At 38.8% G+C, this 18,093-nt stretch overlaps 1 protein-coding gene and 1 pseudogene across 1 annotated transcript in view; one reads left to right on the forward strand and one right to left on the reverse strand.

The window, feature by feature from the left end:
* Positions 1–18,093, forward strand: part of WDR48 (WD repeat domain 48) — a 40,817-nt gene that overhangs the window by 8,716 nt on the left and 14,008 nt on the right. The window contains exons 2-11 of the mRNA XM_016124011.2: positions 3,268–3,408; positions 5,355–5,433; positions 6,097–6,179; positions 6,282–6,411; positions 8,341–8,429; positions 8,808–8,909; positions 12,834–13,058; positions 14,852–14,926; positions 15,809–15,911; positions 16,852–16,949. Coding sequence (XP_015979497.1) covers positions 3,268–3,408; positions 5,355–5,433; positions 6,097–6,179; positions 6,282–6,411; positions 8,341–8,429; positions 8,808–8,909; positions 12,834–13,058; positions 14,852–14,926; positions 15,809–15,911; positions 16,852–16,949 — 1,125 coding nt within the window. The remainder of the gene's footprint in view (positions 1–3,267; positions 3,409–5,354; positions 5,434–6,096; positions 6,180–6,281; positions 6,412–8,340; positions 8,430–8,807; positions 8,910–12,833; positions 13,059–14,851; positions 14,927–15,808; positions 15,912–16,851; positions 16,950–18,093) is intronic.
* On the reverse strand, positions 16,126–16,244 carry LOC118602049 (annotated as a pseudogene).

Genomic DNA, 18,093 nt, shown 5'->3' on the forward strand with positions numbered 1-18,093 from the left:
GTGATATATCAGAAGACTACAGAAGGAGTTATTGGAGGGTAGCTTCAGAGCTAAACCTAATATACCATAGACTTGCATAAATAGTAAGTCTAAAATGGATAAGCCAGAAAGCTGTAGGATAAGCACACTATTTCCTGAAATGCAGTAACAATCCAGAGGAAACCACCAAGAGATGAAATTAGTTACCTCTAGGGATGAAGATTGAGTATGGCGAGTATTATGCAGACAATAGGTAGATGGTTTTTCATTACTGTCTTTCAATACTATTTGATTTTCTGAATATAGACAAAAATTACTTGGATAAAAACTAAATTATAAATTCACAAAACTAAATAATATATGCCCATCGTAAAATATTCAAACAATATTTTAAAGAAGGCATAAGTGAGTGACAACATAATTCCATCACTCAGAAATAACTACTGGTAGTTTTATATATGTATGTCCTTCCAAACTGTTTTTAAATATGTATTTAATATTCTGAAACATTTTTACAGTAATGATTATTATACCCTGCTATTTTAGACCACACTTATTTCATTTAAATATATCATGATTTTCTTCCCATGTCAGTTCTTTGTGAACATTTTTCATTAAATAGTATTTTATAGATATGCGTGCCAAAATTTATCTAATTAGGATACTTCTTATTCTTTGCCATTTCTAATCACACATCTGTAGTAGATACCCTTGAAGAGGTTGGCCCAGACTTGTTTTGCTAAAAATTACTTTTCACCTGAAATGAGGGCCTGATAATCATGTTATTCTCTGACTCTTTCTCACTGGACCAATCAGATAATCTCCCAGAAATTTGAAAATTAAGATTCATATATTCTACACAGTCTCTGTTAAAGGAAATGCGCTCTAAGAGGAGCAGGTAAGGGGCCTAAAAGCCCCAGAGAAAAAGACTAAAATTGACATTGAAGCCAACTTGGTTCCTAATGTCTGATTCACACACCAAATATTTCCTAAATGTCTTTGATGCCATACAGACACTATAAGGAGAATACAGTGGTGGGAGGAACAAGGCAGACAAGTTCCTTGCTCTCTTGCAACTTTTATTCTACTGTAGAAGGTGTAACAAAAAAGATAAAGGTAAGAACTGTGTAAGAAATAGGCAGGGTGAGTGATAGGGAAAGGAAATCGGGGAAGGCCTTTCAGAGGAAGTGAACTTTCTGCTAAGATGAAAGGGTGGTGTGAGCCAGACAAGATGAAAGCTGGGGGAAGAGTTCCCCTGGGGCCTGGAGAGGTGAGGAATCTTCTGGCACAGGGAACAGTCAGTGTGATTGGATGGAAAGAAGAGCTTCATGTGTTTGAGGGATAGAAAGGAGTTTGGCGCGACTGTCATGAAAGAAGCTGGGGGAAGTTAGTTTGAGATGAGTGTGCGGATGCAGGGTAGAACCAAAGCATGTGAGCAATTTGAACTTTAAATGCAGTGAAAGGCCTTTGGAAGGCTTCAGCAGAGAAGTGTCATGATTTTATTTTCAAAATGTCTTTTATGAGTCACAACTGTATTACCGGCCCTTGAGCTCTGTTAGACAGCCTTCTATCCTTATGTTAAATTTTTTTTTAGAATTTAAGTTGATGTGAGTAAATTTCAGTTAAATTACTTATACTCAAAAGGCTGGGTTAAGGTAACATCCTTACCGTCTTCGTGTATACAACCCTGGCCCTTTTCATTTCTTTGATTAGTTTTTTGGCCATCCTTTTTTTTTTTTTTTTTTAATTCCTCTTCATGGTCTTTGTTCTTTCTGTTAGATAATGGGACTTTTTCTTATCATTTTGTAAAGAATCATTGTATGTTGTCAAGAGTAAATTTTAGTCTTTTGTATTTATTTTCATTATTTTCCCAGTTAGATATTTGTCTTTTAACCTCGCTCATATTATTCTTTGACATTCTGAAGTTTTTTTAAAACTTAATAATAGATGTATTGAATAAAATCCACGTAAAATAAAATCACCTTGTTAAAGCAGACAATTCAATGATTTTTATATATATATATATATATATATTTTTTTTTTTTTTCACAGAGTTGTGCATTGATCACTCAATTCCAGAACATTTTCATCACCCGGAAAAGAAACCCCATGCCCATTAGTAGTCACTCCCCATTCTCCTCTAGTCCAAGCCCCTGGCAACCACTAATCTGCTTTCTGTCTCTGTAGATTTACATATTCTGGACATTTCATATAATAGAGCCGTAGAATATATGGCCTTTTGTACTTAGTGTAATGTTTTTAAGATTCATCCATGTTGTAGCATGTGTTAGTACTTCACTCCTTTTATGGCTGAATAATATTCCACTGCATGCATATACCACATTGTATTCATCCTTTGTCAGTTGTTGGACATTCGAGTCGTTTCCACTTGTTGGCTGTTGTGAGTAATGCTGCTGTGAACATTTGTATACGCAAAAGGTTTTGACTTGTACTTGGTCAGATCCGTGTCGCTCTTTTCCTTTTGTAAAGATTGCCACCTTTCTAGTCATGTTAGCAGGGCCTTCTCTACATAGACCCTATGGAAATATTCATGTGCCTTTTTAAAAGGATTTTTAGGAGTAACTTATTCAGTTTCAGTCTTGAGTAATTCTGATTGCTTTAGCTTCATAACACATTTTAAGATCTATTTTGTCAACCTCTAGAAAGAAATCTGATGGGATTCTGAACAAAGATTAAAATCAAATTTAGGAAAGAATTGTTAATTTTGAATCTTCCTGTGCTACAGTATGGCATGTCTCCTTTATGCAAGTTTTCTTTTATGTCCCTTAACCTGTCCGTTATTTCTGGGTTTTTATTCTTATTGCTGTTGTACATGGATTCCCCCCCCCCCCGCCAACCCCCACCCCTGTTAATATTCTTAACTAGTTATTTCATTAAATTAGAAAAATTTCTTTTGGCTGCTAGCCAGCTTGTTGACTTTTTTAAAATTATAAATACTTTTGGTTGATTCTCTTACATCTCACATGAAGCGGACAGAACTTACCTACAGTAACATAGTATGGGGAAGTGCTCTGAAGGAAAAATTTAGTGTGTTAGTGGAACACAAAACCTCATTTTGCTTGCCACATCAGAGAAGGCCTTTTGAGGAAGCATCATTTAAAAAAATCATTTAGTCTCTATAGAGTAAAATACAGATTTTATTGGAATGAAAAATAAGTTATATATTGGAAAACATAGGATTTTTAATTTCAGATTGGCCACTAGTAGGCTACATTTTATTGCATGTTTTGTAACTTCATAAAAAGCGGATGTTAACATATTTGTCAGGTTTCATACGTTATTCGAGATGAAGTGGAGAAATACAATCGAAATGGAGTCAATGCCTTGCAGCTGGACCCAGCGCTCAATAGACTTTTCACGGCAGGTCGCGACTCCATCATAAGGATATGGAGCGTCAACCAGCACAAGGTAAGGCAGGGATCGGGTTTACATTTGAAATCTGTGCTCGTTAATTTTGGTCTGTCTAGTGTGGCGCCTTCCACAGTTTCAGATGTAGTCTCTTTGAGCACTGAGTTACTTGATATACTGTATAAACGCATTACAACCAAAATTCTGTGAACCTTTGAGAAAAACGGCCCTAGGGGAGTTTTAGAAGTATTTTAGCTAAGGCAGGGACTCCATAAACTGGGTCTATGATAATAGCACTTTGCTACAAAGAAACAAAAGATATGTCTGGTAGGAGAATTGCTTGCAGTAATTTATTTTTCTGCTTTAAATATGTTCCCCAAAAGCTCCTTGGCAGTCCTGTTACAGTTACAATTCATCTTAAACAGATATTTGATTTCTTCATTTAAAAATGATTAGGGAGCCCATAGAATCCATAGAGCCTCATTTGACAATATAAGTTATGTAAAAATATGAAGATGACATGCCCTCCTCCTTCAGGTGATTTAAAGGCTGTTTTCTTAAACAGAAACCAGGATTTAAATATTTGTCCAGATAAAACCCCACTCAAATGGCAGGGAACTCTTGTATTTTGTTTGAATGCCTGTATTGTGAATGACATAGAAAGGAAGATTCACGGAAGGAAAGGGGCCGTTTATTGAGCTCCTCGCTAAGTACCAGACACTCTTAGCATTTCCATATCCAATGAGACTACATCTTAACACTCATTGCAATCCTTCAAGACAGCAGTTATGATTCATTTTCATAAAAGGGGAAGCAGGCTCAGAGAAATCCACACTGAAATAGCTAGTCAGTGACAGAGAATTAGAGTCTCTCTAACTTCAGAATCCTCATGCTAAACCTTGTAGTTTAAAAAATTTCTCTCTTTAGCAAGCTCTGCAAGTCTAATGTTCAGTCCAAAAAAGAAACACTGTTTTTCACAGTTGCTGGATACTGTTTCTTTAAATGGACTTGGGTCTAGTGGGCTTTGGATTCTTTAACCATGGAAACTGGTGGCCCACTGTCAAACATGGAAAGCAAGAAAACATGGCTTTTAAGTGCTTTTTGGAATCTATTTGAATTGGAATGTCACCTTTCTGGGAATTCACAGTATATCAAACAAATTAAGGAAAACACTCACAGGAGCTGACCTCGAAGAAGCTAGAAAGGAGCCCGTTTGCCCTCAAACATCTTTCTTGGTCTTCATTTTCTGACAGGTTGCAATAACATTTCTCAAATAGACTTATAGAGAGCTGTTCTCTTTGCCGATGAAGTGTCTTGAAAAGTGTGGGACATAACTAAATACTGGTCTTTAAAAGACCTTTCCTGGTAATTAAGGCAAGTAAGAAGGATAGAATCTCAAATTGTCTAATTGAAATGGTGACTCAGGTACTGTTCCTTTAGCCCTTGGCTTTCATTTCTTCTCTGAGGGACTGTAGATGTCATGAGGAAAACATTTAATTCAGAAGGTGAAAACTGCCGTAGGAAGCTAAAAGCTAGTGTTCATCTTCTCCTGCAGTCAGGTTAGGCTACTAACCACTCGATTCTGCCCCTCCTGTCAGGTGTGAGCCTTCACCATGACTGATTCCAAGTCCCCCCTAGCCTGCTGATTTGCTTACGTTCTGTCCTTTCTAGGGAACCCCTTCCTGGAGCATTTTGTGTCACACACAGTGCCTAGCCCAGATCTTGTTGCCTTTGCTAACTCAAGACGTAAAAATTAAACATTTGTCCTGAAAACCTAGGCTTTCGTCAATAATAAAACTGTCCTAAAACACAACTTCTATTTATATCTGTTTTCTGGAAGCATCAACTGTTCGATGAAATTCTACTACAAATTCAGTTGTCACTTATAAGGCCTTAGAGCAGTGTGTCACACTAGTTAAAGACTCTAAACATATCCATAAGTTGTAATGTATTTCCTCCTCTAATATAAACTAATGACATCATTATGATTTTTCCTTTAATTTCAGCAAGATCCATATATAGCATCTATGGAACACCATACCGATTGGGTAAATGACATCGTACTCTGTTGTAATGGGAAAACATGTAAGTATTTCTTTAGGTTATTGGGTTTTGAGAAGCTTTTAATTCATTTTGATACAATTTAATTTTTTATGTAAACTTTTTTATTGAAGTATAATATACATACATACAAAAAAGCATGCACACCGTGAGACAACACCCATATCCAGAAACATTACCAGAAGCCCCCTATGCCACCATTTCAGTCACTGCTCCTTGCCCCGGGCAACTGTTCTTCTGTCTTCTAAATATTATTGATTAGTTTTGCCTGCATTTGAACTATATGTAAATAGACTCATAATATTCATTCTTCTCTTAGGCTTAGTAATATCTCTTTTTCTTATTATGTTAAGATCTATTTCTTAGTTTTCTAGTCTGTTTTAGAGAATATTTTCTCAATCATTAGTTCAGCAGGAACATTAAAAAGTTTTCCCTGCCTATTAAAAAAAGGTATTTGAGACAAAATATAATAGGTTCTAGAAAGAGCTTTTAAATATATAATATGGTACTATATGTGTGTGTATATGTATGAACATTAACAAGTGTGTGTGTGTATGTATGTATATATATGCATATGTATATATTTGAACATTAGTTTGAAATGATGTTACATTATTTTACAATAAGTCTTTAAAATGGTGGTAAGTTCCACTACTAAGTGGTTTGTTAATTCTTTGCCTCTTTTAGTAATATCTGCCTCTTCTGACACAACGGTAAAAGTATGGAATGCACATAAGGGATTTTGCATGTCAACGTTAAGGACACATAAGGTAAAACAGTTACCATAATTTTCGGTGTCTTTAGTGTAACATTGGGATCTCAGTACTTTATGTGGCTACAGAGTAGATCATGATACGTGTGTTCTGTTACAGGATTATGTAAAAGCCTTAGCGTATGCCAAGGATAAAGAACTGGTAGCGTCGGCCGGGTTGGACAGACAAATATTCCTTTGGGATGTGAATACTCTAACAGCATTGACTGCCTCAAATAACACTGTCACAAGTAAGGTGTTTGAAGAAAATTTCTTTGAAAGTGCTCCAGGTTTCCAGGTTGACATAAAGAACAGTTTATAAAACATCTTTGATCAGTTTGCATCGAGACAGTGGCTCATATTTTGAGAGTGCTTCTACACAGTATTCTAGCCCCCAAGAGAATGATCGAACAAGAAGGAGCTAATTCCTCACTGCAGTCTTAAAATGGTAACTTCTCCAGGGGTAGCCTGGTTATTTCCGTACATGTGCATGCCTTAGCTCCCTAGCTAAAGTGTAAGTTCCTGCAGGGTAGAAGAGTTCATCTCACTACTTTGTATCTCCCACAGCATTGCCTGGCCCAAAGCCACACACCCAGCAGATGTTATTGATAGAGGTGGTGATTACCTGACAAAGTAGGCAGTTTCTGACCTTGAAGTGTTACTATAAAGAGCCTTTGAGTTAATGGCCAAGATGGAATATTCCAAAGCCAAAAAAGAAAAGGTTTTCAGTGCTGATTTCGCAGGACCTTTTCAGAGCAGCACTGAAGAATCCAGCCAATTCCACAAGAGTTCAGGGAGGCTAGGGTGCTTCGAAAGGCAATTTGGAGGCATTCACAGCAGGTAAATAGCATGGGTGCCTCATCCACTAAGAGATCTCAGATTACCAGGTCAGACCCATACAAGTCTAGACTTGAAACCCAGCTTCACGCTTGGCCCAACCTACTGTAGTCCTCTTTGCAAGGTGTCAGAAGGAACTCTGAGGAGCACATTTTTGGCTAAGCCTGGCCTGGAAGTTCTGTTCAGGACATGGGCCTGAGCTATCTAGGTCTCTATATTATAAATTCAATTTGTCATGACCATAGAATACTCACATTGGCTTAGCTTAGGCAGTTCTAGTCTAACCCGTGTGAGCCGAGAGGGCGGGTTGGGAGGTGGGTAAATTTCTTGAATATTGTTTTGCCTTTTTTCTCGGGAAATATGTGCACTCTAAATACTATTCTCCCCTTGTTCTCCTGATTTTTCACCTGCACACTGTCTCAGCTGGTCCCTGCCGGGGGCTGTCACAATATATCATTTAGCTCTCTCTATGTGTAAGACACTCCTCAAAGAGATGCTAACAAGAGGGAACAAAGCAAATAAGCAGTAATGTCCCAAAGTCAGATACCAAGCTTAGTCTCTGCGACAGATCCATTTTCCTTAGAATTTTTTAGAGTGGATCTCACATAAGTTTTTGTAATGATTGTAGAACTAATACTAATAACTGACATTTATTGAGCACTTCCTGCAAGCAGCACTTTTCTAACTACTTTACATGTACTAACTCTTATACTTATCACTTCTCAGTATGTTGTTGATATTTATTGTAAAATTAGGGTCATACTATACAGAGAGTTTTATATGCAACTTTTTCACTTCATTAATATTTTGTTCTAACTCAAAGGGCATGGACATGTTTCTTCCTACACATTGCCTGATTTCCTTCCAGGAGTTGTACCAAATTATCCTCTTAACAAGTAATGTACGACAGTACCATTTTGCCGTGTTTTCTGAGAATAAAGCATTACCTTATTTTTTTATTGGATTTGTAGGTGAAAATAATATTTTAGTTTCGATTTGTATATCCTTGAAAATAGGGAATTTGCACATATTTTTCATATATATTGGCACATGTATATCTTTGAAAATAAATAATTGGTGGATAGTTTTTAAATTGTGGTGCAATTCAGTTTAGCATATATTTATTGAGTACTTGTGTATAATATATATTCAAATCCAGAAAACATGGAAAATCTAATAACAATATTATTGCTTAGCACCTTCTACATTCCAGGTAGATTTATTTTCCAGCATTCATAAAGATAAGATTTTTCTAAATTTATAATTAAACTTGTAGTTTTTGCTGACTAGCTACTAAAAAGCTGATAATTTTGTTAACATTTAGCTCCATTTATCCTTAATAGCTTCTTCTTTAAGTGGGAACAAAGATTCCATTTATAGCCTGGCAATGAATCAACTGGGAACAATCATTGTATCCGGGTCCACTGAGAAGGTAAGAGGGTGCTTAAAAGGGTGTATTTTAACACTAGAAAACAAAGAAACCAAATAATTTGATCCGTGTAATTACTAAATATGTAGAGAGTGTTTTTGCCTGGTGGATGCTAAAAGAAAGCTTTTATTTAAATAAGAGTATAACTATATAATTACTGTCTTGTGTGGTGATGGAGTGGGTGGATGGGGTTAGGGAGGCCTGTGCATTTCTTGACATTAAAAAGGCTTCCTCTTACTTAAAAAGGTTGGGAGCCTTAGACAAATGTCCACTGGCAGAAGCAGTGTTTCTCAGAATTGAATGGTTGTCATTTGACTTATACATCTATTATTTAAATTCACTCAAGTATATACTCAGTTTGTTTATTGTTGAAATTCACAGGTTTTAAGGGTATGGGATCCAAGAACATGTGCAAAACTAATGAAGCTTAAAGGTCACACGGATAACGTAAAAGCATTGCTATTGAATAGAGATGGCACACAGGTATGTAGCTTCATGTGGACATTTACTTACCTAATAACTTTGACAAAATTTCATGCAGCAGAAGTTCTCCCACTTTGTATACTGTTGGGTAGGTTAATTTGAAACAAAAGCTACACATATTATAAACTATGGTTTAATTTTAAATCCTTAAAATACTCAGTTGCATATATAATAACCCACTTTTAAATAAAGGCCAGACAAGGAATTTCCTCAGAATAATTCTGATGCAGATTGGTAAAAGCAGTTATGATAATATAGGCTAAAAAAATTTTAAATGTTACCTTGGATAACACAGAAAGGAACTGTGGTAGTCAGTGCTTTCTGCCGATGTATTAAGTGGAAAATTTCCTCTCGGTGGGTCTGACTTCAGGGCGGATCTTGTCAGTTGACCGTATAGATACAGTCTATAAGTTCAGTCATCTAACACAGTACTTAGAGTCAGTATTTCCAAGAAAAATATTTTGGTATGTTTGAACATGTGCTAGTATTCTGTTGGCTACATAATTTTTGAACTATAAATCATAATTCTACTTGTTCTGTAGCAGCGGGAAATGATCTTTCATCAATGTAGGTAATAAAAAACAAAGACCGAGCACCATTTTATGTTATGACACATCTCAACCATGTGCCCCTGCCTCCCCTGGCCATTTTTTCCCATAGGGCAGGGATAAGTTCACAGCTAATTAGAACTGATTTTGCTGGAGTTAGAGTGGGAAGATGTTGAGATGCGAAACATCATTGAGTAACAGACTTGTTACTCCTGTGGAAGTTACGTCATGGAAATTGCCTCACACGTGAATTGGAGAAACCTCTGTCTCCAGAGGTGAAAGGTAAAAAACTAGCCAGAGGAAGGAAATAATTTTTCTGAACCAGGCAAAGATGCCCAGGAAGGTCTTTGCATTAATGTGCTGTGTGGCTTTGAGGGGAGGACTTCACTTTACTAGTCCTTAGTTTGCTCATGTGCAAAGTGGGAATCATAATATTTAGAGTGTATAGTTAGTGAGAAGATTAGAAGTAATCACTGTAGTAAGCCATACATTTTCTAGAGCCTTTGAGACCTTTGCAGCCCCATTTTCATGTGAGTCTAAGAAACCCCGTGCAGTCAGCACCTTGCCTGTTTTGCAATGTAGCCACTAGGCTGCACTCGAGATGGTGCTCCTGCCTTGTTCTCTTAACTTTGCCCGGGATTGGACTGGGTCATATAGTCTCCATGGGACTTCCCTTAAGTAGGGGCTGTAGACAAGATAGTTTCTAGAAGGGGGCCTTTGGGCCTGGCAGACTTTCTACAGTTCTGCCCGTCTACTACACTCCGTGCCTTATTTCCTATATATATATTATGAACATGCTTTTGCCCAAGATGATTTAAATAGTTTCTATGCACTTCACCTGAAATCGGGAAATTTTCTGTAAGCAGAAACAATGCTGTAGTACTACTTTAAGAGCTGCCTGTCGGCCTGAGAGTGTGTGATTAAGCAGGTGTCATTCCTCCTCAGGTGCTTCCGCTACCCCTTTTCCTTATTGGCGCCATAGACTAAATGTAAATGTAACTGTCAGCAACAAAGCATATTTACATTAGAGAATTGACTAACTATACTAAGTACTCATTTGGGTAAAGGGCAGTAGGGGTGAGGAGAAGAAACCTTTACTTACTAATTCTCCAGCTCTTGTCATATAGAAGAGATAGTTATCAGTTACTGGACCTCAGTATATATTGCATCCTGCAGAGTTTCCCTGCAACTTCTAATGTAGGGTCTCTCGTGACATTGTAATTCAGGGACTTGTGACAAGATATGTATAATAGGCTAGTGAATCCCATGGACCTCAACCTGTTTACTCACTTCCTTAGTTGTGAAAGTAAGTTTCTTCTTGAGCAAACCTTACGATTTGATTGATGTCTGTCTCCATTGCGTTTGTTTTGATTGATGCCGACACTACTGAGCTGAGCCGCTTCTCATTCCTTGTGCTTGCTCAGGCAGCCGTTTGAGGAGCTGGAGCAACCCGTTACATAGGGTTTTCCTGGTAACACAGGTCCTACAGAACCTAGCTTACGGGGCTAGGGGTCTCCGGGCATTAGGCTACTCCCTGCCCACATAGCTGCTCTCTATTGTGAGTTGCAATTGTGTATGAATGACTATCCCAGAAACACTTGTGTTGGTCAACAGTAGCCTGGCCCCAATACACTGGAACCTCTCATCTCCACTGACAAAAACATGGAGCACCCCTAAGTCTGATTTAGCAGAACCACTTGGGGCATTCTCCTAGTCCCAGGAGTCACCTCATAATGAGGAGGTCTTCATGTGTATCCAGTGGAAGGGTGGAGGCAGTGGGAAATGTTTTGATGATTTCTGTAACTTGTACAAGATATCAGGCAGTAGACTTCCTGTAAAATAGGCACATCCTTCAACCACATACCAAACACCACAAAGAATTCGCCAGCATTATGCTTTAAAAGTGATTGCTGTCTATTTGGCGGCCTGAGTTTAGCAATCTTAGAATAGTGGCTGCCATCAAGATTATCATCAGGACTGATAACAACTGTTTCCTCATCTGCTTTCAGCAGTGCACTCTGGGTTTGGGTCTTATCTCTTCCCTAATGCAAGTCACCTAGGCTGCGAGGACTTGCAGCCTGTCATCTAAAGGTGTCAGACCTTACTCTCTCTAGGTACACAGTCTAGGATCTGCGTAGTCAAAGCTTTGCCACCTCAGGGTAGAATCTCTTCCTGGAATGGGGAGGCCCCCCCTTGCCTCCTCGCCGTGAGACTGCCACACTCTCCCACACACGTGTTGAAGGTCTGTTGTAGCCGTAATCCTGACAGCTTCTTTACTGGTTAGTGCCCTTGTGAACTGGTTGGAATGGCAGCTTATGGGAGAGCCTCCTAGTTAGGTGTTCATTTAATTAAACATATCCGGAGTTCTAAAGGCCCCTTTAAGTCACAGGGAATGCCAGCAAATCCTTAATATTTCTCAAGGTCTCATCTATTCAGACGCTTTCCAAATCTCCAAGCCCACAACTCTCTTCTCTTCTTTGAAGCGCTTTGCCTACTTAATTTCACACACCAGCACCAACAGTTGCTTTCTCTTCGGGGCCACTTTTCCTTCCAGAGAGTAAGTTTTTGTCCTGTTCCGCAAGTCACCACGGTAACTGCTAGAGACACCAGGCATGCTGAATGCGAATGCGCGGTGGCCGTTTCAGCCTGTTTCTGTCAGACTCACAGTGTGCTCAGCCCTGCTTCGTGTGCCAGCAGCTTCTATGTATTTGATGCTCCTGAGCCTTTAGAAATGATCAGAATTGCTAATGTTAACTGAATGCTGAAGGTCCACATTTTATATTAATAGATGTTGAACTTGAGGCTTGTATGGAAAGTGTCCAAGGTCCCAGACAGTGAGTGACTCTAGCCTAGGACTAGATTTTGCTTCTGACTTCTGTCAGTAGAATCCAAAGGACCTGGCAGGCCATCAGAAATCCAGAGCCATGAGGGAGGGGATGAGGCAGAGATGTGACCCAGGGCACCAAAAGGCTTGCTGGCTTAGTGCAATGCTTGTCAAACTTAGCGTACCAGATGACCTGGAGGGCCTGTCATCTGGTGATTGGACCCCACCAGAGTTGCTGCTTCATGAGGTTGTGAATGGGACCTGGGAATTTTTATTCTTAACTAGTTCCCAGGAGCCACTGATGCTGCCGGTGGCCAGGTAGAGAGGACAAAGGCAGCTTTGCTCAGAGGTTTCCCCTGCTTGAGCGTGTACTGTTCCCTTTGGTCATTTCAGCCTGTGGTGCAAGCTTGTCAGAAGTCTTTTCAGAGGCAGAAATATAGGTTTTAAAGGTGTGTGTTAGACAGTGTGGAGTCAGGAGAGAAGCCAGGTGCAAAGCACAGGAAAGGAGAAACTTTGGGGCAGGTTTCTAACCTTAACATTCTTTGTTCCCAGTGCCTTTCCGGCAGTTCTGATGGGACGATTCGCCTATGGTCCCTTGGTCAGCAGAGATGTATAGCAACGTACCGAGTCCATGATGAAGGCGTTTGGGCTCTGCAAGTCAACGACGCCTTCACACACGTGTATTCTGGAGGGAGGGACCGGAAGATTTATTGTACAGATCTAAGAAACCCTGACATTCGAGTGCTAATTTGTGAAGAAAAAGCACCAGTTCTCAAGGTATGTCATATACATTAGTTTTATAATTAAGATTGTTCCATATGCCAGCCAAATATGGCAAAATCTGTATTAAAACATGAATCAACTGTGGGGCTGTAAAAAAGATATTTTAACATTTTTGTTAGTCACCTGTAGAAGAATGGTGACTTTTGGGGTGTATCAGGGAAGGCTGGCTCTCCTGCAGAGAAGTCCTAGCGGGATTGCCCCATGTTGCTCCTGACGTCACCTGGCTTTTCTAACCTGTCCTTAGAGGACGAATTGGAAGAGTTCAGGTATCTGTGAGCAGACGGCAAAGCAGAAATGTGTCCATTGCCTCAAGAGGGAGGGTGTGAAAGAGGCTCCTGAAGACGAGGAACGAGCCAGCTCGTACTCGACAGCATTGCTGCCTCAAAGTGGTTCTGATAATCAGGGTCTGGGATGTGGTAAAAGGGTACTTGGGAAGCCATCATACTTACACCTGCCAGAAGTGAAGCCCAGACTAAAAAATGGCCAGTCATCATATGACAAGTCCAGCCTCACTGATAATCTCAGAATTGCACATCAAAACAACAGTGAGGAAAGTTCCAGATTTAAAATGAAGGCATGAAAACAGCACTACCCGCTTTCCTCAGAAATCATCTGACGACAATAAGGAAAGCAAGAAACAACTGCAAATTCCCATCATCTACGAAACTGAAATCTGAAACCCAGACCACAGTGTAGGAAGAAGGGCTCAAAAAGGAATAGAGGTCGAACGAGACAGTTGAGAGGATGCTTGTGGTCTAGAAGCTTACACAGAACTGGCCAGGCACAGTTCTTTAAAATAGTGGCACACCTTAAAGGGCAAAACCAGTAATCCTTCAGGGGAGCAAGACAGTAGGAGCTGAAGTCGTGCAGGCACCGCATGTGTGCAGCAAGCAGGCTGAGGGGGGAAGGAACCGTGGAGGAGAACACTGCACTGTGAGCCCTGCAGCTGCCAGGATCTCTTGGCTGTGTAGAAGAAGCACTTGGCGCAGACATAACCATGTTACGAGGAACATCACTGTGAACCAAAGAGGACTCCTGCTTGCTAGGAGCCAAGCCATGTCCCCACAGCTCCAAACCTGCAGTTTTCTGGTACAAGAGGAATGGTGGACGAATATAGACTGATTTTATTTGCATCGCATGTACATATGTATTAGAATTTTTATGCGTATAGTATTTTAAAAATACAGAAGGACACATGATAAACTGTCCACCAGTGTACTGTCCTTAGGCAAGGGAGTGAATTACATGAGTACTTTTCACTTTCGTTGTGTTGTTAGAATGTTTTTTTACTACAAACATTTTCTAAGAAAAAAACATTTCTTATTAAGAAAGAACATACACAAAAAATATTATAAGTCATCCTTTTGACTGTCCATTTAAATCCCTTAAATTAATCGCACTTAAAACTTTAAGCCACTGTTTTGATGAGAAGTCACCAAAACTTTTATAGGGTCGTGAATTTCTTTAGCACAGACTCCCTCATTCTTCTGTAGTACATTCCTAGCTTTTAACACACACCATAGTAGTAAAGTCAACACAAATGTTGAATGAAGGAATTGATATTTGTTTATTTGTTTGTTCGTTTGTTTGTGCCTGTCTTCCTAGGTGGTCTCCCATCCAAGTACTAACCAGGCCCGGCCCTTCTTAGTTTCCGAGATCAGGCAGGATTGGGTGTGTTCAGGTAGCATGGCCGTAGACAGAATTGATATTTAATAATGTGTAACTCTTCCTGGCAATTCAGATAAGTAAACATTTCACAAAGCAATATTTTTGTGCTTTGTTTTCAGATGGAGCTTGATAGATCAGCTGATCCCCCTCCTGCAATCTGGGTTGCAACAACTAAATCTACAGTAAATAAATGGGTAAGTGAGCCATTGTACAGCTGGCAAAGGATTATAAACATGTGGTTAGTTATCACAGACCTGCCAGACACCATTAGCAAATGCTCAGTATGAACCTGACTCTCAGCATGCTTTTGGACAGTGGCAAAAATCTGAAAAGCCTCTGTGAATGTAGGTGTGATCCTAAGGGTTGAACTAAAATTAAGGTAACACTCAAAGCTTCTAACTTCTTTGCCAGGAGCCAAGAAATACATATGATAATTCTTAGAATAGGCACTATGGCCTGATAAAACCAGTAAATATTAGTACAGCTTCTGACCTCATGAAGCTTCATTTGAAAATAGGCTAAAATGCCAACACAGCAGGGAAACGCACTATGATTCTCTTTTTCTAAACAGAGAAATCAGAAAATTGTGCTTTTAAATTCGTTTCCTTTTTCTTTTTAGCGTGAAGAATGGGTAGAAATAGAGGATGAGCAGAGAGAAGTTATCAAAAGTGGTATTCTTAAATCTTAAAGAAGATTTTAGTTTTCTTGCTTACCAATTTGTGGATAACGGAAGAGAAAGTGTTTGCATTTGTTCCTTTTTATATGCAGGGCAAATGGTCTTTCTCTGAACTTGTAGAAAACATTATATATCTTGTCTAAATTTCATTGGGCCAGTTGACATCAATATAGTTTACCTGGAAGATTGCTTGGTGTTCTCTCCAAAAAGACAACATCCCCTTCTTAATATTTGTGTTAGTCTTTTTAATCATGCTAGGCAATTATACTTTGTGACTAAGTATTTTTTGATGTTATTGGTGGATTTTTCTCATTTGTTTGTTCTTTGTTTTTCTTGCCACTTTAAACATATTGGGAAAGCTTATAAAGCATAAAATGATTAATGAATTTTGTTTCTTCAGACATTGAAGGGAATCCATAACTTTAGAGCCTCTGGAGATTATGACAATGACTGTACAAATCCTATAACACCCCTTTGTACACAACCTGACCAGGTTATCAAAGGTAAGGAAATTAGAAGATTTTATACCTTTTATTGAAGTTAATTATAGTTACTAAGAGATTGACAAAAATAAAGGAGATAGTCTTCCTTTATATGTAATTCTGATATCAGCAAAAACTCATAATAGCATATTGGTTCATTTTTAATAGAAGAAAAACATTTAGAAACTGCTATTTAGTGACTTTAAAAAGTAGGCTCTTTTTTTTTTTTTTTAAATGCCTACAGCATTTGATCTTCCTAGGTGGTCTCCCATCCAAGTACTAACCAGGTCCCACCCTGCTTAGCTTCTGAGATCAGCTGAAATCGGGCACATTTTGGGTGGCATGGCCGTAGACAAAAAGTAGGCTTTCTTGAGTTAATCTTTTTACCCCAAATCAGAATAGCCAGGGTCTTGGTAAAGCCAAGAGCCATTTTGAAAAATTTATAGAATTCAATATTATCTCGGCACAAGCCAGAAAAAGTCAAATATGGCCCTTGAATTGTGCATGCTGCAGTTGCAAGTGGCACCTCTAGCTTTAATGTCAGAGTTTGGGATTAGAATATTGAATGACTCATTCATCTACAGTTAGATGTTACCTTTAGAATAGAATGTCCCTTTAAGAGGCGTAAAAGACAAGGAAGATAGGATGTAAAAGTTAATGAGAGATGGGGCCAGTTCAGAGGTTTCCTGTCATTTGCACTTTTTCCGGTGAATAAAACTATTTGCCCTTCACAGTTGTCCATTAGTAGACCCTTGAAGTGAAGAGTCTTTCAATCTATGTTATTAAAATCAGACAGTTTTTGTTTGGCCTTCAGTTGTTTTAGATGTCTTCTGATTTGCCTTCTTTCTGGTGGCTAGTGTGATTTATGTTCTGTTGTATACCAGTTAACAACTGTCGCCTTACTCAATTTAAATATAGTAAAAGCATTGTTTTGCTAATCGTGTGGGTTTTTTTCCTTTAGGGGGTGCTAGTATTATTCAATGCCACATTCTTAATGATAAGAGACATATATTAACCAAAGATACCAACAATAATGTGGCATATTGGGATGTATTGAAGGTGAGTATCTTTTTTATAAATAGAGGTTATTGGATCATGTATCCTATTTTTTTCTTTTTTTTTGAAAAAAATATAAATTAAGATTTAATTGCAATGATACCTTATGGGGGGTGTGCTTTCTTATATGAATATTAGATAAGGCTGTAGTTTATTTTTTTAAGCACCTAAAATTCGAATGGAACCATTTCTCCATTTAATATATTACAAACTCTGTTATATACTGCCTTACCTTAAAATGAATACATAAGAATTTCATATCCTTGATACTATTGACATTTGGGGCCGAATAAGTCTTTGCTGGGGGCGAGGAGGAGTGGGACCTTGCCTCTACCCACTAGATGCCAGTATCCACCCCTCCCACTTCAGTTGTGACAACCCAGAACGTCTTCAGACGTTGCCAGATGTTTAAGGGGCAGAAGGAGGAAGAAGGACACGGAATCAACCTAGGTTGAACCACTGGAGTACATGAAATAAGTTTGGCCATTTCTTAGGATTTCCAGCCTTCCCCGTGAGCATCAGTTACAACTTTGGATCATCTTACGATGACTCCCTCTGAGATAGCTGAGGTATATTAAGCTGCTCAGCCACATTCTAAATAGCACTGAAGATTTTATATAGGCAGTTTGAAAAGTTTGCTTTTAGAGTTCTGACAAATATCCCTTCTTTAGTGTTTGTTGTTGATATTTTTGTTTAACAGGTATATCCTGGATTGAATGAGTATTATGTACAGGGAACTGAACTGTATTGAGGGTTATAGATGACAGAAAAGTCCATCCCTTCTGGTAGGAGGGGGGCAGAGTGGCAAAATGTGAAAGACTAAGGAACGAACAAATCACAGGATAGCTTATGGACAAGGGCAGTTACTTGCAACTGGAGAAATCAGGAGAGCTTCATGGTGTAGAAATCATTTGAACAGGGGCATTTCAGGAAGAGGGAGTGAATGATAAGGCACAAAAGAGGGAAGGTACATGCTTATTTAGGGCAAGATGAGCAGTTTTGTGTTGTTGATTGGATATTAGGTGAATGTAAGGGAGTAATAAGGGTATAAGCATGAAAGATGAGATTCAAGTCATTTCCCAGAGTCTTGAATCGCCGGCCCCAGAATTAGCCTTTCTTTGGTATTCCCTAAAGAATCTTAATCTTA

The sequence above is a fragment of the Rousettus aegyptiacus genome, unplaced genomic scaffold (genome assembly GCF_014176215.1).
Source record: "Rousettus aegyptiacus isolate mRouAeg1 unplaced genomic scaffold, mRouAeg1.p scaffold_m13_p_4, whole genome shotgun sequence".
Lineage (NCBI taxonomy): Eukaryota > Metazoa > Chordata > Mammalia > Chiroptera > Pteropodidae > Rousettus > Rousettus aegyptiacus.